Raw genomic sequence first — 21,271 nt, 5'->3', positions numbered from 1 at the left:
GGCACAGAGGACCCCAGCCAAGATTCTCTATTATTGGTACGTGGTCGAGCAATCGAGGCCTAGCTTCTCAGGAGGTGATGCAGGCTGGTTCTTAAGTACAGTGTAGTCCCCGAACCCCCACAAAGGAATGTCCACACACTGTATTACTGAAAACAGTCTTTATATAATTAATATTCAAAGGTATCTACACGATATGATATGATATGATATGATATGGTATTTGTAACGCGCCTATACACAAGTGTTTCAAGGCGCGACGAGGCAGGGAGGGAGGGAAACAAGGGGAAGAACAGACAAACGATCCTACTAGGCCAGGTGTCATTCAGATCGCGCAAGTGCAGAGGTAAGGGGAAAAGGAGAAAGTGCAGGGGGAGGAGGTGGGGGGGAAGTGCAGTACAAGGTAAGTAGCGTAATAAAATAATAAATAAAAAGGGCCAGCTGGTGGCAAGTGCAAGGTAAGTGCAGAGCAAGTGCTGAGAAGTGCTGGGAAGGGGGGCTGTAGGGATACAGTGACAGTCCCACAGTGCAGGGGGAGCACTCGGAAGTCAATAATGATAAATATATACAATTCTAAAGTGGTACCACTAATGTTATCAAATCTCATTAAATTGCATCAACTGTACGGTTAAAATGTCACACAGATTAATAACGAGGAAACCAGCAATAGAGATAGACAGGAACGTAAGATGGTTGAAACAATAGGCAGAATGCGGACCCCTACCGCTAGGCACAGTTCTGTGTGGAGATCTCCCCCCCCCCCCACCTCGGCAACCTGTAAATAAAGATATATAGCACAAGCCCAGTCCATATATTGTTCAATAGCCTTACTTCCTCCTATTAAGGTTTTACCCACCCTATGTACCTGGTGGAGTAGAGTTCTCCGACGATGCGTCGACCGATCCTTCTTGAGTGGCTCCCTTTAAGGCAGGAGCCACGGATCGTCGAGAGGTGTCGGGGAGCTCGGCCTTAGGCGTCGGGGAATCGACGGCCCTTCTTGAGTGCCCTCCCTGTAAGGCAGGAGTCACGGATTGTCGAACGTCCGACGGTGTACAGGTTGAACTACGGCTGTGAAGTGGCAGCTTCGTTCCTAGCGGTGCTCGTCAACGACAGAGCGTTGGCGTCCTGCAAGGAAGAGGCATGCGGGGCACCTCGATGACGATAGTTCTGGACTGCAAAGAGATGATGAAGAACTGTGGCCCAGCAAGGGCGTCGAGTCGTCGGCGTCTCTGTGGTCTTGAGGTGGCAGGAAACCCACCGGCGGATGCTCCTCGGCGCATCGACGGTCAGGCCTTCTCCAGCGGGAGACAAGCGAGTGACGATGCAGACGAGAGCGCCCGATGATCAATTGAAGTTCTTAGGCAAAGTCCGGGCGCTTCTCCTTGGAGTTCCGCAGCAGTCCCCGTATCGGGTCGGCAGCCTGTCGAAGGTCTGTCTACCAGGGAGCGTTGGCAAAGATCAGCTGTGCACGATGGTCCCTCGTAGCTCAGGAAGAGGGCCCCTTACCAGGTCCTCTCTGGGTCAATTCTTGAAGCACAGCAGCTTTCAGATTGTGAAGGAGAGCAACAGCAATTCTTCTCTTCCAGCAGGGCTTCAAGGTCAAGCTTCAGTTATTCCAGTTACTCATCGTAGTGGACTTCAACTTGTGAACACGATTCCTAGCAGTGAGAGGTCCCCAGAAATACTGTTGATCTCCCATTCATTCTGTTGGGTCACACTCAAGCATCCAATCACGACTACGGTCATTCATGCAGGCAGGCAGCCAGCCAATCAGGCAACGGGGCATTCAGGCCATTCACTTCTCTCCAGACACGCACAACAAGTTATGTGCATTGGGACAAGTACCGAGCCATTCAACACTCCAAGCTGCAGTCATAACGGTTTCGGGCAGGGTTGTCTCAACCATTGTCAACCACCAGATACTAGACAGCCACAACATAGAATGCATATTCGTCACACACTCCATTCACCTAGGTGCCACCCACAGGCGTACCCACAACAAACGGTCGTTGAGAAGGCTCCAGCCAGTCTGGTCGGCACTTCCCCACACTACCATATAAGGAACTTCCACCCAACAGCCAGTCAGGGGGAAGGGACAGAGGTAGGGCTTCCTGGGACTTCGGGAAGATCAAGGTAACCGGTGATGGAAGGCAAGAGGCCATGGGGGCCATTTTGTTTCCATCCAGAATCTACTGATTCCAAATGACAGGGCCTGGGCACCCCAAAATGGAGGCACCAGGCATTTCAGCACAGAGCTGCCACCAGCCCGTACCCTGCTCTGTGGGTCACACACAGGTGCCCAAAAACATACACTAGGGGCACAGGGTTGCACCCCTACCCATGGGTGCCATAAGGGTATCCCATGGGTCTGTTCATCAAACTAGAAGAGAGCGAGCTGCACCGCCAGGAGTCCCACATGAACTCCTGCGCAGAAAACACGACAGAACACACGATATAAAGCAGTAAAGGACAAGGATACGGAGGCCCTGTCCATCCGATGCATTTCCAGCATCACACACCCCCACTTGGCTGACGCAGCCCTTTCTATTCTCCACTCTGCTATAGCTGATACTCTTGATGTTCTTGCCCCTGTCATGAGGATCCACTTGAAGCCCAAAGCCAAGTGCAACTCTTGGTACGACTCAGACCTCGTCACCCTTAAAGGAAAGTGCAGGGTGGCTGAGTGGAAATGGCGTACTTCCCGTACACCCTCTGACAAACTGGCCTGCCGCCTGCTCCAATGGCAATACCAGCTCTGTCCGCACCAAGAAGCGAGCCCACATCCAACCCTGCGTCTCGGTGGCATCTAACCACTCGGCCAAACTCTTTAAAATCTGCAAGGAACTGGCCAATCCTAGTGAAGTATCTACCTCTGCTGTCCCCTCCCGAGCCCTCTGCACGGCCCTAGCATCTCATTTCTTGTATAAAAATAAACAGGACATCCTGTCCCCTCTCTTCCTCTCCTCCTCCATCTACTCCCTCCTCTTCCTCTGGCCCTTACTTTGCCACCTCTCCCGCCCTGCTTCTCTGACTTTCCCCTGTTCTCCTCAGACGAGGTTTCTAGACAAGTCCGATCCATTTAAGTCTAGTCAAAACAGGTTCACCCCTGTTCCTCCAACACCATCAAGGACCACATTGATACCCTGGCTCCTGCTCTGGCTGATTTCTGCAACCACTCCTTTGCCACTGGAGTCCCCTCCCTCCCTCCCCCCCGAAGCACTCTGTTGTGCATGTTGTGCACCCTCTTCTTTAGAAACCCTCTGCTGACCCGAACCTACCTGTACGGCTAACTAGCGTCCATTCTCCATCACTCCTTTCCTGGGCAAACTCCTGTAAAAGCTGGCCATCTCCCAGCTCAATCTTCACTCTGAATCTGTTGGCTGTCTTCATGACCATCAGTCTGGCTTCAGAGCTGCCAGAAGCATGGAAACTGCTCTCCTGAACATCCGGGAAGGCCTGCTCTCCAACCTTGATTGCAACACCTCCTGTGTCCTCATCTTACTTGATCTCTCTTCTGCCTTTGACACAGTCAACCATGCCATCCTGCTCAACTGTCTCCGTGACAACCTGGGTATCACCGATCAGGCCCTGGCTTGGCTGATCTCCTTCCTCAACTTGGGTCCTTCCTCTCCTCTATCTCTTTCTCTAATTGTGGTGTTCCCCAGGGGTCTAACCTCTCTGCCTGGCTGTTCAACCAATACCTGGCACTTCTTGCCCACTCCGTAGCCGCTCTCTGCCCCATCAATCAGTGATATGCGGACGACACTCAGCTCATTTTCAGGCTCCCTTCAGCCACCTCTTCTCCTTCTCTCATCTCTGACTGTCTGTCAGCCATCCAGGAGTGGTGTGCCGCCAATGATCTCTGCCTTAATGCCAGTAAGACCGAGATTCTCCTCATCGGTACACTTGCTCCCTGCTTTCCTGTCGCTGTCTGGCTGGCCTCTCTTGGCCCTTTTCCTGCTCCCACCTGGAAGGCTAAAAACCTTGGTCATATTCGGCTCCACACTTTCCTTCTCTGCTCACATCTGACATCTCCAAGAAGTCTCAGTGCCAGCTGCACCTCCTCTGGGGTATTCTTCCTTTCCTCTCCTTCCCCCAGAAGCTCACTGTCTCCAGAGCTCTGGTTCTCTCTAGGCTGGACTACTGCAACAGCCTCTTTCTAAATCTGCCTGCCTGTACTCTCCGCTCTCTGCAACTCATCCAGAACAGGACTGTGAGACGTGTCTTGGCCTCAAGCCCAGGGATCATATCTCTCCTGGACAGAAATCTCTGCATTGGCTCCCAGTGGCTGCGAGCATTAAGTTCAAAACCCTCTGCATTGTCCACAAGCTGAGGCATGGGACCTCAATAGCTTCAACTCTCTCTCTTCCTATATATCTTCCTTCTCAAGCTCTTCGTTCCTCCGCCTCCAACTCCCTCTGGGTTAGTCGCTTCTCAAAGCAGCAAGTTGGTGGTAGATCTTTCTTCTGCTGGGGCCTCCCTCTGGAACAGCCTCCCTGCCTATTTGAAACTTGGGGAGTATCATCTCCGGTTCTGGAAGCACCTTAAGACCTTCCTCTTTGCTTATGTTTTCTCTCTTCCTCTCCCCTGCTGATCTCCCAGCTGAATCTGAATTGCACTGGTTTTCCTGGCCACCCTCTGATCTCGGGCCCAGGTTCCCCCTGCCTGCCCGCCTGCCTGTTGCACACCGGCACTGCCCCCCTGGAAACCCCTGCACTCGGGGACTGTTCTGTATCCCTACAGCCCCTACTACCACTTGACACCTTAGGTCTGCACGTACCGCTGCACTTCTATTTATTTTCCATATTTATTTCACTGTCATCCTATGTACTGCATTGCCCCGCACTTTCCCCTCCCCCACTCCCCTGCAATTGGCCTAGTAGGATCGCTGTCTGTCTTCCCTTTGTTTCCCCTCCCTTGCCTCATCGCACCTTGAAACGCTTGTGTATAAGCGCGTTATAAATTCCATATCATATATCGTATATCACCCGTTCAGGATGGTGCACAGGAGTGTTTGAAATCTGGGGGTGCAAATCAGACTCTTTGGAATCGCTATACCAAGCAAATTATCCCCCCCCGCACCCCTGCTCGACTTGGTTAAGCGATGGTTAGATGAAAAGGGGTCTTTAACGGTCTCTTGGGCTCTTGGTTAGGCAGGATAAATGTCATCAAGATTATCATCCTCTCCTGAGTGCTGTATTATTTTCAAGCCCTACCAATAGTCCTTCCACAGATTCTTCAGTGGGCTGAATGAACTTGTCAGGGCCCATGTCTAGCAAGAGAAGAAACCGAGGCTGGCCTGGAGGGTTCTCACGGCAATTGCGCAACAGTGGAGTGGGTGCTCCAAACTTCCTCGGATATTATCAAGCAGCCCAAATGAGTGATAAGGGACTGGTTCTCGGGGACCCAAGACAAGGTGTGTGCGAGGATGGACCGGGCGGTGGTAGGAAGGCCTCTAGGGGAGGTGCTATAGTACCCGAATGAGGACCGGCCCAGCAATATGTACCTTAGCAAGATAACAGCCTTGGTGGGAGTTACATGGGACTCCTTTCGACAACAGGTAGGCCTCATGACTTTTCCCTATCCTCTGACCCCCCCCCCCACCCCACATCCCATTGGCTCCCAGGCAAAAAACAAATTGCCTTCCAAACAATGCATAACACACCGAGAAATCCACAGCCAGAGAACAGAAAATCGGCATCTACAAACTAACAAGTACACTTGGATCCAGTAATGACATTTGCTTAGAACTTAATCTCTACACGAGAAAAAAAAAACGTGGAGGATCAGCCTTCTCATGCATAGCTGTAAAACTCTGGAACTCCCTACCGAGAGGAATACGAACTACGGAGGACCAATTAAAGATCAGGAAACTTCTAAAAAAAAAACCAAAAAAACAGCCTCTTCAACTCTGACCGGGATCAAACGGATGAACATCTACGCACCACGAAACTAACAAATACACAGAAAAGAAGCCCAGCAAAACCAAGGACGGAAAGATCACAACTGACATGAACCAACACCGAACAAGGATGCAAACACCCATCAACTCATTCCAACAAGTCAAACCAGGTAAAACTCAGCAAGAGAAACAAGCTTGATACCATACTACTACCGGCACTTAGCCTACCCGCATAGGCTGGCCTTATCAGGCATACACACTATTTGTGTAAATCTGCCACTCTTGCACTAAGCATATATGTGCAGGTAAGCCGCATCCAGTCTAATATTAAAGCTAAGCCTTCTGCCCCCTGAAACACACTATAAAACCCCTGCATCATGCTGTGCTAATAAAGATTATTATTGGGGCGGGAAATGCATCAAACCCAATAGAGATATGGGAGCAGAAATTGTAACACATCCAGGTGTATTCATTAAGAGTGAGTGTGTCGCACCGGGCTGGAGGGTGTGGGATAGGAGAGGCGTCCCACTTGGAAGGGAGGTTGGAGGCCAGAAGGGTATCTCATCTTGATAGAGTGCTGAAGATGGGAAACATCCTTTACTGGGATGGGTGAGCAGGGGAGGGAGATGTATCGCACTGAAATGGACAGACAAGGGTGTGAATTGCATCACACGCGCAGGGCTGCAAGTGGGCTAGAAGTGGTCAGCCTGTGGTTGGCGGCCTTTCACCTCTCTCTACTGTTGGAGGCGGAGCAACTTTCTCTGAGTGAGGCTATCTTACATAAGCCCAAATGGAGCACGGAGCGGAGCTGCAAGTGGGCTAGAAGTGGTCCGTCGAAGGCTCTGGTGTACGGCCTAAGGCTTTGACTTTAGAGTGCCTCAAATCTGAGTGTGTAAGATAAGCAGACTGAAATAACTTGTTGTTCTATGAGTGGCCCTTTATGGTGGGGGGGGGGAAGAAATCTGCACAGACGACCATTGGTGACATCTCCTGTTTTGTTCGAAAATAAAACATTTAATTTGCTGTTATGCCAGGCAAAGCGCTGAGCAAATCAAGGAATTACAAACTCTGTAAAGTAAAACCATAGGACAAGTGTAACGATACAAAAAGGGATACACCAGCAGAGTTCAAGACTAACATCTTACTAGGGGAGGAACCACCCCTAGAGGCTGCAATGTGTTCACCTCTTGCGCCAGAAAGCACCAGAGGTAAAATTAGTGTTTTTTCATGCAGGTGCTGACCCCAAACAAAATATTTTAATTGGAGAGGAAGCCCAGGCGCAGCCCTTGGCCAACACGGTGCACCATTAACATGAGATTACCAGTTTCTCGTATGATACTGATGATCGTTCTTTGCTCAAACTTTATTCATTATGGGATGCTCTAGCAATCTCGCTAGGAATTCTGAAACAATTTCTGGAGGAGTTAGTCATTTCTCACAAGGTTGCAATTCACCCTGTTTCTCGACGGCAAACACAACAATGCTTATCTGCATCTCCCAATTTAAGTATTCAATCTTCTTGCAGCTCCCAAGTAGATCACAACTCGGGCTCTAAAGCGATTACCTCTACTCTTAACTTGGATAATACTGCAAAGACTGGTATCACTACTGGCAACAAGGCACTCCACTTTGCCATAAAGTTACTGTTAAAGCTTTGTGGGTGCATTCATGAGGAAGTACAAGCTCCTTAGTGGTGTTGAACGAACTACTGAAGGAAAGTCATCCAGCAATGGTTGCAATAGTAATCTGTTTGCAAGGAACAGGTGGCGACTTGAATGTCCCGGAGCAGCCGCCTGCTTCTCCCTTTCCTTACTTTTCACGTAAGAGAAAGAGGATGAGAATGAGCCAACAAAGTAGGGCTACAGTGACACCGATTTTTTTTCATTCCCTACTCCTGATTCCTATTGCCTACTTCTGATTCGGAGTGCCTACCTTTAAACTCCCATTGCTTCTGATGTGCAGCCGATTAAGTCAAAGAAATTGAGGAAAAAGGCATTGAAATGGAAAAACCGTCACCGGCAGTGTGTGGGCAATGACTAGTTACTTAATTAACGATAACGACTCGGATATGGTAGCTTGTGTGAGGTGGTTGACAATTTGAATTTGAGCTCCTCACCACCGGAATCCGTAGAACCGACTCTAAAGTCCATGAACCAAGCTGCCATGGCAAAATCTAGTGCTGCAACTGAGAAGAGTTAAATTCAGTGTGGCTCGCGGGGTAAAGAAGTGGGAGCCAGTGATACTGGATTCTCGACTGTTAACGATTCGGTGGAAGTTACCTTCTAATCATAAAGAAAACATAAATTGCTTTGCTCTCAAAACTGTTTAATAAAGTTCCTTTTGCTTTGCATTTTTAATTCAAGCGACTTTGACTTTATTGAACCACTGGGGGAAAGCAATGACAATATGTCTCGAATTCACTGTTTCCTTACAGAGTCTGCGGCAATGATACGACTCCAACACAAATCATTATTCTTTGAGTTTTGAATTTGATAAGGAATTTGTTAATAGGGTTAAGTCTGGATGCATTCATTGTAAGTGTTTAGGGACCAGTTCATGCATTTAAAGCTCTTATGTCTAATGCTGCTAACTATGATAACCTCAAAGTATGGAAATTGATTAAGAGCATAATTCCTGATATGTAGCTATCTCGGAGATGAATGTGTAAAGTGGCCAGCTGGAATACAAGGAGGCACTTCCATTTTCTTTTTTCCATCTCAAACTGCTTCATTAAATTGGCTTTTAAAATTCCATATAATCATGCTGAAAGAAACGTGGTTGACTGCTCCTATGCAATTTGATGGTTATACAATATATGAAGCACTTGCAATTAAAGGGAGTAAGGGTCGTCCATTTGGCAGCCTGCTGATTGGGGTGTTGCATGAATTAAACTCCTCTTTAGTGACACCCATTGATCCCTATGCTAATGTGTTGGCCACGGAATTTACATGCAAATCTGGTTCCTCAGAAAAATGTATGTTGCTGTTAAACATTTATGATCCCCAGAGTGGTTACAAGACCAAGGGCATTTTTGATTAATTTGATACAACCATAACTACGTAGGCTTCTATATTTGAATGTGATGTTTTATTTATCGGTGGTGATATCAATGCGCATTGTGGTGAAACCACTTCTTCTGTGTCATATCATTATCTCAAAGATAGTAATGTGGTGATTCTAAAAAATTATCTATCGGGGTTGCGTTGGCTGAAGTTCCTGAAAGAGCTGGAATTAGCAATGGTAAATGGGTAGACCAAGAGTGACTGTCTGGTTAAGGAAACTTGGAATTTGGGATCTAAGCGGGCAACCCTCGATTACTATTTTGCTAACAACTTTTTACTAGAATGTGTCAATGACCTGGAGTAGATTTCCAATCTTTTTAGTGATCATGCTCTGGTAAGCTTAAGTCTAAACAATGAGCCACCAAAAGGTCATCAGATAGGGGAAGCTGAGGTTAACCAGGCTGGTAATTATCTCTGTTGGTCTTATGCCAATATAATGTATGTGGCTCTCCAGGATGGGGTCCTTGGTGATCTGGATGGTTTCGGCAGTTAATCCGCCACACAGATTGAAATCTGGCTTCACTCTATGATACACAGAGTAGGGATCGTTAAGGGTACTCCGCAATGCACCTCTGATACATTTTCATCACTCTCCTTTCATGTAGAAATCTGTGATGCCAAACAGAACATGCAGAGAGACCTTAGGTGTATAAAAATAAGTGTACGCTGAGCGAACTTGGCACTTAATGAGATTAAGCTTCTCAAGAATAGTTATCATAACTGGTTAGAAAGGTGTAAAGCCGCCAGTACTAGCGCAAATTGGCAGTATATGCTGGGGCCTTTGAGGACCAAGAACCCTCGTACATTGTGGCAAGTTATGTTAGCAAGAGGGCTCTAAGAGTATCCCCACGCTAAATCCCATTTCTGAGGAATTGTGGAAACAGTATATTAAAACTAAAATATATTCCTCTGTTTATTCTGATGCCCCTGTAAGTGAAGGAAAAGGACCCTGGCCACTTAATTTAGATCTGCAGGACCCTTGTGTAGTTATAGGCAAATTGAAAAGCTCAAGCGCTCCAGGCCCAAATGGTCTTTGTAGTGCTATTCTAAAGCAGGATCCAGAGGGTTGGGCCTCTCAACGCTTTTATTAAAGGTGGTCTGCTTGGGACGTTTCTGCCTCTTGGCAGAAGTCTATCCTGATACCAGTGCTTAATAAAAGTGATTGTACACTTCTGGAGAATTTTAGACTGCCGTCTATGCTGGACGTCTCAGCCAAGATCTTTGTGTCTTTAGTGTTAAGGGAGCTTCAAGCATGGGGCGATAAAAGTGACATTCTGTACCCTTTTATGACCGACTTTCATGCTGGATCCTCCACGACTGATAAGATTATTAGATGCTTTAATATTGCGAGTAGGACATAGGCAGGGATCCGTCCTATAAATAACATACATCCTATGGAGGAAAATTAGAAATTGGGGGTGCCCGGCATGGCTATTACTAATTAAATCCTTTCATACTAATACAGGGGGCAATGTGTGCTTGGGTTGTGATGGTACATTATCTGGGAGGCTCTCCATTCACAGGGGAGTCGAGCAGGGATGTGTGTTGGCTCCCCTGCTTTTTAACTTCTATATAGTTTATATGCCCGCTCGATTGGAAACTAAAACAAATTGCCCAGGGGGGAACTCGGCTTGTAGCAATGTTATATGCAGACAATGTTGTCTTATTCGACCAGACTTAATCAGGCATGAAAGCTATGTTGAATGAATTTAAAGTATATATTGGCGAGAACAAACTATCAGTCTAAGTAAAACTAGTGTAGAGGAGCAGTTACATGCCTCTGCAGGAAAACCCGCCCCCCTACCTCCTATATGTTGGAAGCCTGAGATTGTGCCATGCTTAACACCAGCCGTTATGACCATACCACGGCGAGTATTTGAAAAAAGATAGCCCTATCGAATGTATCCCTGGAGTGACGATAATCTGTGGGAGGAACTCTCTGAAGGAAAATGAAAAGGAGCAAAAAGAGGAGCTGGTGATGTCACGAAAGGTGAGCGTGACGCCCTGAGAATACTGTCAGAAGAGAATGCATGGATCTTACAGAAACTGATGAAGTTAAGAATCAAGTAAACTTTCGTATGCAAAAAGAAGATTGCACGTGTGCGAAGCACTGCAGAAAATACAAGCCCTTCAATAACTGTACAGATGCTGTAACGCAAGTAGATGAAGTCATCTTAGAAGCTGGCTATATGTATTGAATAGATTGCAGGCAAAGCTGCCATTGTATAGAAACTGAACATCGGGGTCATGAATTTAGTAAGCAAGGACCCATGGAGAGAAAAGGTGAGAAATGTGTTGCAACAAGAATAAGCTGTGGAAACGAGTGGCGAAGTTGTCTGGCGTGGTATCAAAGTTGAAGCAGCAAGGTCGGTTATCTATTCTTGAAGGCAAGGAAAAGCTGAATCTTTCCTTGTTAAGGTGCAAAGAAAGAACACCAAGCATGGCAGGTTTTATTCATTTAAGACCTTTTAAATGCTGCAAAACGGATCAAATTGTTGTCTCGTGAGCCAAGGATGGAAATAGAGTTGAGCGTGAAGTCCTAGAACAACAATAGTGAGTGCTCGCACTCCCATATATTCCCAGAGACGAGAATACTTGCAAGGCCAAGTTCAAAGACAATCTTCGTGGCAGAAGGCATGGATGATGAGAGATGTTGCGCTAATTGGGTGGGGAGGTAAAGTCCAGTCCACCTCCTAGCACCTGGGTCTGAGCTTATGTGCTGCTAAGTGAACCGAATGTTCCAGACATAGCACGAGCATGCCAACCAATTATAGAGGGCTGTATAATGAAGGGCCTTATAGTTTGAAGACCAATGATAAACTGTGTACTAATAGTGTTGAAGATGACCTGTTTTTAGAGGTAGGCATAAGTTGGCCATCTGATAGTGGGCAGCCAACCACAACCCTAGTTCCTATGCAATGTATACTTGGATGTTCCCCTTAAGACTATCACAGCCTTTGATAGGTTTTCTATAATTTGACCAGGGCCCTTATGTATCCCTGGGGCCCTGGCCTTCCACCCCCCAATCACCCCAGCTTCTGTCCACCTTTCAGCACTTGGCTCGGCACCCTCCGCCCTAGAAGCTCCAGGCTGTATAGCACTTAACATACCATCTACTTCATCAGCTACTGACCCACTAACACGGACACCCTAGCACCCACCCTCATTCCCCTCTTCCCAGCTGCACTTGCACGTTCTGAATACTCACAAGGCATATTAGGTGTGTCCCTATTCCCTCCACTCTATTATTGTTTTCAATCCCATGTTCCTTCCCTGTTACCCTGAGGGTGCTTTGAAACAGCATTTACTTACTGTATAAGCGCCTAACAAACGTACAATAAACAAATAAATTGGGTGGCGGCAGCAGTTGGAGCTCCAAGGCTTCTGGAAGGCTGTCTAGTTCAGAAATTGCTGTCTGAAGCACAGGAATAGCAGTTGGCTCTATTAGGAAAAGGTTTGCATAGTGGGCTGTCTGTGTTGCCTGGCTTTAAGAAATGAGTAGTGCACTGGTGGAAGTGTCCGGAGTGTTGAACCATCACAGAAATTAAATACAGTATATTTGAATTGAGTGCGTTTACAGACAAATTGTATACGATTGGAATAAATCCTATAAACATGACTAAGCCTATGCCTTTGGATAAAACCGGTGTGCGGGTTAGTTAAGTCCTAGAGGGCTTTGCTATTTTGGTGAAAACTAGGAACTGTCACTGTCCTCTTGGGTAATCCACCTTTGCATTCTGATCAAATACAACCCGCATATGAAAAAGGGTGCTTTTCGTCCGATTAACCTGTGTTTGAATCGGCCAACAAGGTTCACACAATATAAAATTGCATTGTCCGTTTAGACTCCAGGTTTGCTGTGCCCAGGCGTTTCTAAACATGTCCAAAGAATCTGAGAACCTGGGTAAGGAAGGAAGTTTAGACACAAAACACTCTATTTGAATTTGTATCTACTATTCACTGCCTTTATCGCATTAAAAATGATAGGGTACTGATTTCTGCCACATTTTGGTTCATGGAATGTGGGTGTTTACTTGCTGTAGGTGTTAATGCAACAATTTGAGTACTATCATTTTCATAGATGGTTGCAGATGATGCAACTCTGTTTTTGTCCATAAAATAAGCCTCTATTTAAACACTGTTTTGTCTTGCGTTGTAGGTGCTGTGACAAACGCCTCTGGACCCAGATTGACCTGAGCCGGCGGAAGTCCATCACGCCACCCATGCTGAGCGGCATAATCAGACGGCAGCCAGCCACACTTGACCTCAGCTGGACCAACATCTCCAAGAAGCAACTCATGTGGCTCATCAACCGGCTGCAGGGTAGGACTGCGGGGCATGCACCTTGGGCCGCAGGTGGGGCACAGAAAGGTACAACTGTGGGGTGTTTGTGGACTTGGGAATGTACAGATTAGGTTAGGAGAAAGGTCAAATCAAAAGGCATGGGTCGGGGGATGCCAGTAGTGCAAAGAAAAGTAGCATTATGGAGATTTCATCCATCTGTGCATATAGGTAGGCCTCTACAAAAAAGTAGACCTGTTACGGAAGGGAAGTAGAGCCCCATGGAGACTAGAGTGAGTTAGTGGTATATTTAATCAGGGAAAATATAGCAGCTTCTGAAATCTTGTCAGGTTTCTGAAACACTGTTGCCTAGTGACATGGTCAATACTATATAAATAAGAAAAAACCATTACAAAGTCAATACATTTATCGAATTAGGACACTTCTGCCAGCTAACCTGCTGTCCACCCAATAACTCGCTATCTCCAGAAGATTAATAGTTTACCTCCTGTTATTTTCACTCCCTTTTAGTACTAGAAAAACCTGCTCTCCACTTATTGATTGAATCACACTTTAAGCCCTAAAAATAACTCTTAAAATTGTAAGTGGTGCAGTGCATTTTGGCGTTCCAACAAGCCCTTTCCTCCTATGGGTGCTGTTATTTAATTTATTCTGCTGATCGTTTATATTTCGTGAGCTGAAAAAACAATTAATGAAGCCACACGGAAAGCTGAATTACAACTAGGGTTTCAGGTTTGTTGTTTACAGTGATAGTTGGCTCCATGTTGACATGGGCGCTATGCATTTCTTGCTGGGCAAAACCACACTTTAACCATAAACTGGCCTAATGTCCCACAAGGCTCTGCCCCTTCTTTTTCTGTTTGCTGGTCGGACTGGATGTTTGCAAAGTGAGAAGCTTTGCACGCTCTTTTTCTTGAGTATTTCATATTTCGACTTTGCTTGTTTCTTTCCAACTGCTGTGTAAGAAATATTTGCAGGCCAGTCTTTCCTTTGGTACTTCTCGGGATTGGGTCTTCATGCTGTCTGCTTGGCAGTGTCTAGATCCAAATCAGCCACTCGTGGAAGTTGTGCAACTCATGTGATAAATATTCACGGTGGGTATTGAGTTCCTAGTGAATATTATTGCAAGCAGTGCTTGCTTCGATTCCTCCCTCACCATAAACTTGGTGAAATGAAAGAAACCAGTTTGCTGGCAAGTTCTTTTTTTACCCCTCTTGCAAGCCATCCCAGTGACTTGTTAATGAAACTTCGTCTCCAAGAGTAACTTGTGCAGCTCTTTTGCAGCAAACTACATTTCTAGTAGTTGGAAATTCTGATTCTTTCCTTGAATTATAGTACTTCTGTCATTAATGACGAGTTAATCCAGTCAGAGCACCCGGGTTGCCTAAGCTGTTCAGATTCCTACACTGGTGCCCCAATGATGGTCCGAGGTCTGCTACTTTGATTTGCATAGAGGAATCTGTGTATTACAATACCTGTTTCCGTGAAGGCCATTCCAAGACTAGAGCTGTTAATGCATAATTTGAAAACTCCTTAAGGGGGGAGTCCTTCGATTTCCTGAAGCTGTATTTGAAGGATTCTGATTCCAGGAAGAATTAAAGGTCATCTTTCCCTTCGGGACACTTTACCATGCCCTTTGTAACACGTAGCCTAGAGACTCCTTCGCCACCTTTACAGCCTTTGTACCAAGTGTGGCTGAGATTTCAAATGTATGCGCATTACTGCAATATTAGTTTTCTCCCACACGCTCATACTTTTGATTTACTGAAACAGTCCATCCATGGAGGGCAGCAGCTCAGACCTGGCGTTTACAAGAGTCTTGAGAGCTGCATGTGATTCGTTGTAGCTTTTGCACACACGTGTCGGGTGATGGCTTGTATTTTTTTCAGGTGTTTTCACAAGTTAATGACTCTTGCTGGCGCTTTCCTACTTTGTTATATTGGCCATGGAACGGCAGCCTCCCCATTGCACGTGCAGGCTTTGTAAACTCCACCCGAATTCTTATCAGCCTGAACTTGTCCCTGCTGTGAGAACAACTCGGCCTTTGTCCGCTGCCACAACATAAATCTGTCCAGGCTTTTCCTTACCCTCCCTTGCCTTACATTCCCTCACCATCCGATTCCTATGAAGTTACGGAAAGCAGCATTGTGAACGATTAAGTGCTCTTTGCAACAAAAGCCTTCAATTACAGACCCTGGACTTCCAGAATCTTCCCTGATCAACACTTGTATCCCGGTTTAGGTATTTTTTGCAAAAGGTCTCCATCTAACATTCCCATACATTTCCTTGTTACCATAGGGCTTTTTCATACTTTAATTCACCCTACCGGACTCCTCAGAGTTTTGCCCAGAGAAAGGTCCAGTAAGGTATTGAATGTAACATTTTGCTAATCCAGCTGTCAAAAAATAGAAGTTATTTTTGCGTGTATTAGTGATGTAATTGTAATTTTGCACTTCCTTCCTTTCTCTTATGCCATGCTTCTCGGCTCTCCCTTCTGTGAATTTGCAGGGTTTTTCTAAAAGAGCATGTTTATGAATGTGTTAAACTCGCAAGTCTATTGACCATAAAGAATATCCATTTTACCACAGACACTGGTCTTTCCTGAGCGATTTGTCAGGATATCAAGTGCGTGTATGTTAGGAAAGATTTTCTCCTTTGCATCTTTCCCTCCACTGATTTCAATAACCATCTTTTAGCTTATTTTTGTACCTGTCTTGACTTTTTGAAGGTACTTCCCTTTTGCTTGTTATGAGGAAACTGCCTAGTCCCTATAACTGTCAGCACTGAGAAACCTTGTTTCAAATGGATTGTGGTCTCCCACGTATTCCTCATCTTTGACAGTTGTCCGGTTTCAGCTGCTTCTGAATTTTCTTTTGGCTGAAGGTGCTGTTCGGCACGCCTCATATTGTGACGTATTTGTTACAATCATCTCTCGAGTATGTCTTCTTCATCGACTCCGAAGTCCGGTTTCAAGAAGTGTCAGGATTTCGGGTCAAAAATTTCACACAGTGACCCACACCATATCTGTTTGTATTGCCTCAGAGCAGACCACAACACCTCTGACTGTTCAAAATACCAATCCATGACTGGAAAAGCCTTGAGGGAAGGGAAGGGGAAGCTGATGGTAGGAAAAACCCTAAAAAAAAAATCTCCTACCTGATCCGCTAAACCTTCGACCGACGAGTCGAGAGGAGACTCTCCTCGTGGGAAGAAGGCCAAGCGATCCAGGTCGAGGAGTGGCTCTCACCATTCTTCTTTGTCCACGAAGAAGTCGAAGAGAAGGCACCCTATGTCACCTTTATCGACTTCGTTGTTGGACGTTTCCACCGATCGGATTGCTTGCCCCTACTAAAAAGTGCACTCCAGCCGAGTGGGAAGCCTTCAGGGCTCAAATGTTAAAGACTTTTGGGAAACAAAGCCATGCTCCTACCGAGCCTTCAAAAGAAGCCAAAAAGGATGGGTTTTGTCCGAAAACCCACGTGCCCTCGTGCCCGTGAAAAAGACCTCATCCGCATCGTGAGCCTTCGAGGCCTCAATCTGTTATCTCGACGTATCATACGAGAGAAGTAAAAGTCGAGGTCGCCAAAGCCATAGACACCTGCAGTGCCTTCGCCCGCCAGGCCATCAGCGTTGACGTCTACATCGATGCTGAAGCCTTCCACACCAGCCGCGCCTCATTTGCCAGCTGTGCCGTCTATGCCGAGCGCCCCTCCTAAATTGACGCCGATAAAGAAATCGACTTCGACATCGAAGCTCATTGTTCAGAAATCAGACATAATATATGCTCCACTTCCTAAAAAGAATTTCTTTAAATCGCTTACTTCTTTTGAAGAATAGGAGCGGTCTGAGGATGTTGAAGCCCCAGTTAGCTTGCAGTAAGGTACTCCTAATGTACCAGAGAGTTTTATCTCTGAAGAGTCCAGAATGAACGACCTTTATGGCAACTTGCAAACCCCGCAAGCAGGGTTGATACCTCGCCCGAATTTGAGTTTGGAAAGCCAGAGGCTGGGCAGCATGCGGATGCATCCTACAGGCAGCTTATGTCAAAAGTGGTCAAATACATGGGTTGGAGTAGACCTCCACTGACTTAGGAGCAGGATGACCTCACTGACATTCTGGACAAGGGTCCTCAATCTGATCCTTTTTTGCCTTTTCATATGGCATTGCAGAAAAGGGTGGCTAGCAACTGGGAGACTCCAGAGTCCAATCCGGCGGTTGACAAGAACTTGACTAAAAAATGCTGCCCCCTTGGTGGTCCTTGAGAAAATGGGTGTAGGCCCGAACATGATGCAATGTATCCGACTGCTTTATACTCAATCAGCTAGGGTGTTGGTTTACTCCCAATTATCAGAACAATTCCAGTTAAGCAAGGGCTGCCCTTTCTCCCCCATCTTATTTGCCCTGGCTATTGAACCCATGGCAGACTTTATTTATTTTTTAAATTATTTTTATTCAGTTTGTTACAAACTTTTAAAAAAACAAAAAAGAAAAATCCTGTTCAATAACTAGACATAAAACTAAAAACACAGAGAATCACTTTATGGATTTTTTCCCCTGCTTTTACAGAGCATCATGATCTCCTTACGCTCATTGATGTATGCTAAATCGAGTTCATATGGCAGTCCTGTGTTAATTTTTGAGTTCGTTGTCACAGAGCCATCTGAGTCTCAAGTTCCGGCTAAACTGGTGTAATCAATGGTGACGGCATGCTCAGATAGTACCAACTCCCTCTGAAGTATTCCCAATATCATTTTCAGGAAATTGATGAGGGGGAAGGTTATTTTGTTGTTTGAACCTTCAAATATGGTCGCCCACCATTGTTCCACATCCCAAGTCGTTTTTTTTTCAATTTTAGCTCTAAACAAATTTAGTCTCATGTCTTGCAGGGCAGAGCAATAAAGCACTAGATGTTTTAAGTTTTCATCAGTGTTTTGACATAATCTGCACTTTGTCATTCACGCCGCTCATTTTCCTTTGTTTTAGTATTTCTTTTGTTTCAAGTTGGTTCAGTTTGATTCTCAAGAATAAATCCCTTTTGGGTTCTGTCTGGAAATTTGATCAGATACTTAGATAAGGTGTTATAAGATTGAACTTCAGGTGGTACCAACATCATACATTTGTGCATTTTTCTTTGCTGTAATGTGTGTATCCAATCCCATTGCCAGAGTTTTCTTTTCACCTTATCGGGATTCCACCATAGCGTGTGGTTAGAAGTTTAAAGAGTTTCTAGCAAGTTGTTGCAGCTGGTCTCCTAAGTTCCTTGTATCGATTGATCATTTTTCTCAAAAATTTTATTCAGAATCTGGAATTGCGGAACATTATCTATTCCATACACTTTCCTGTATAGTGATAGTGAATTCCACAGAATTTTTGTAGTTATGGATGTTAAACCCAGCTTAAACCTAATGCAAGCCAGCAGTGTTCCATTAGGTAGGTTTAAAATTATTTTCCAGAATTTGTATTCGCACGAGTCCCATACTTTGTACGAACATCCGAACAAGGTCTCAGCTCCATGAATTATGGACGGGACAACCTTGGTTTTATAGAATTTCAGTGCTGGTTTAATACTGAATTTTCCATATTTGTTGTTAATCCTTATTCCCTGGTTGGTGATGTTTTTACATTTAGAGTTGATTTCTTTTATCATAGAATTGTCGTTTCTGTATGAACTTATCATGATACTAAGATATCTAGCTTGGTCCACGGTCTTGAGTTTATCGTTACCAATTTTCCATTGGAACTTCTCGGTTTTTTTTCGGCCGCATAAGTTCTTTAGTCCTAGTATTTCGGTCTTTGCGATGTTAATTTCAAGACCGTTTTCGCTTGTGTATTTGCTTAGCGCTTGCAATTTTCACTGTAGGCCAATTTGGGTTAGATCTAAGAGAACAATATCGTCTGCGTATAGAATCCAATTTATTGGGGTCCCGTTCAGTCTGGGTGGGAACGATCTGATTTTACTCATGGCTTGTCCCATATCGTGTATAAAGAAGTTGAACAGGTTTGCTCCTAAAGGCCATCCCTGTTTGACACCACGCTCTGTGGTTATTGGTTTTGACAGGGTGCCGCCACAATCTAGCCTGATTTTTATGTTTGTTTCCAGGTATAGTTCTCTGATGGCACGAATAAGGCCCTCTGGACAGTTTTTCTTTTTAGCTTTTTCCGTAGCAGATCCAGGTTTACTGCGTCAAAAGCGTGTGCTAGATCCACGAAGGCTAGATATTTGTTTTTATTTTTTTTTTATTGCCTCCATTTTCAGTATGTTAATTATTATTAGATTTAGATTACAGCCGACACCCCTTACAAAGCCGGTTTGTGTAATATCGTAGTTGCCAGATATCTTGATCCATGCTGACAATTGGATTTGAAGCTGTGTTGCAAACATTTTTCCAATTACATCCAGTAAGGCGATCGGCCTATAGTTCCTGGGATCACTACAAATTCCTTTTTTGAAAATTGGAACTATGACTGCGCGCTTCCAGGATGCAGGAATTATTTTTTCTCTTATGATCTCAAATAAGGCTTCACAGATGTCGGCCCACTCCTCAGGATTTTGTTTTAGTGTGAAATTAGTCAGGCCGTCGCGTCCAGGAGCCCTTGAGGAGTTTAGTCTTTTGATGTTCAGAATGATGTCATCTCTGGTTATTATGTTCCATGGGCTGTCTTCGTCAAATTTTACTTGATCACAGATGTTCTGCCGTTTAAAGAGCTTGGTGTAATGTTCAATCCACTGTTCTTTGTTTACCATTACGCTTGTCAAGGCGAATTGTCGAGCTTCAGTATTGTTTATGATTGCCCAAAATTCCTTTGAGGTTTTGTTCCTCATGCTAGCTTGCATGTGTTCTGCATCGTTTTGTGCCATAATTGCCTTATGCGATTGTATCCAGTTTTTATAATTTCTTTTTAGTTTTTTGTTTTCCTCTTTGAGAGTGGTAATCTTCTTAGTTTTGAGAGCTCGGATATTTCTCCGTAGCTGTCGCTTCTTGGATACAACTTCATGATCATAACTATGAGTTGGCCTGAATTGACAATTTTTATTAGATGTTCTCACTTCTTTGTACTGATCCAGAAGGGGGATGTAATTCATATCGCGACTTTCTTTAATTACATCTTTGATGTTAACTATTTTTCCAGTATTTAATCTTAAACTGGAGCGTCCAGGTTCAACTTCTATGTCGTGATTGTACCAGTCGTTACTATTTTTTTGAACGATGTTACTCATCACTAAGGTCACCAAGTTATTATCGCTATGAGACATGTTGATTTTTTTCAGTGACAACATTTTGTCAGCCATACTGTTCGAGGCAAAGACATAGTCTAAGATTGATTGCTGATTCTCCCGTTCCCATGTAGCCTGAGCGGGCATGTCACCAGGTGTGTTCCCGTTTAACATTCTCATTTGTCTCATTCTCATTTCTTGTATCCAGTGATCAGCCAGCGGCTCGACTTTGTTTCTTTTTGGTCTCTTAGTTCTTTATTGTTGTTTCTGTTTTTATACATGTTCAGGAAGTCAATGTTCCTATCACCACATATGATTATTTGTGGGTCGTCATGCTGTGTCATCATTTCATCTATGATTTTGCATAAATCATTAGAGAACTCCCACGTCCCAGTGGCTTTATGCTGCCAATAGATGTTTACTATTAATAGTGGTTTGGAGGATCCAGTTTGTCCGACGAAACTGTCAATCACTGTCACTTGCATGTAGGATGATTTGTTAGTTGATTTTATTATTCAGAGTCCAGATTGCTTTTTGACTAAAGTTAGCAGCCCCGACATAGGTCTGCCTGTTTTAGGTTTTATTGCTGGATTCGTGGCTATTTCATAATCAGAGGTGATTGGTGTTATAGATAACCAAGTCTCTTGCAGACATAGAATATCTAAATCCGTTAAGACATTGTTGATCCTGAAAAAGATGAATATGGCCTCTTGTGTTCCATGAGCCGATATTTGTCAGCTCATCATCAGCCGTCCTTAAGCATTAGCTGTTTCTGGTTGCATTTAATGCACT

At 45.0% G+C, this 21,271-nt stretch overlaps 1 protein-coding gene across 8 annotated transcripts in view; it reads left to right on the top strand.

Moving 5' to 3' along the window:
- Positions 1 to 21,271, top strand: part of FBXL19 (F-box and leucine rich repeat protein 19) — a 664,561-nt gene that overhangs the window by 392,850 nt on the left and 250,440 nt on the right. For 6 of the 8 annotated variants that reach the window (XM_069651935.1, XM_069651934.1, XM_069651939.1 and 3 more), the window contains one exon: positions 13,121 to 13,317. In XM_069651935.1, the coding sequence (XP_069508036.1) occupies positions 13,121 to 13,317 (197 nt within the window). The remainder of the gene's footprint in view (positions 1 to 13,120; positions 13,318 to 21,271) is intronic. The other 2 variants (XM_069651940.1, XM_069651938.1) reach the window with 1 other exon arrangement.

Source organism: Ambystoma mexicanum, chromosome 3p (assembly GCF_040938575.1).
Source record: "Ambystoma mexicanum isolate Mex_15411 chromosome 3p, UKY_AmexF1_1, whole genome shotgun sequence".
Taxonomy (NCBI): Eukaryota; Metazoa; Chordata; class Amphibia; order Caudata; family Ambystomatidae; genus Ambystoma; species Ambystoma mexicanum.
The sequence above is the reverse complement of the archived record's forward strand: the minus strand, read 5'-3'. Positions and strand labels throughout refer to the sequence as shown.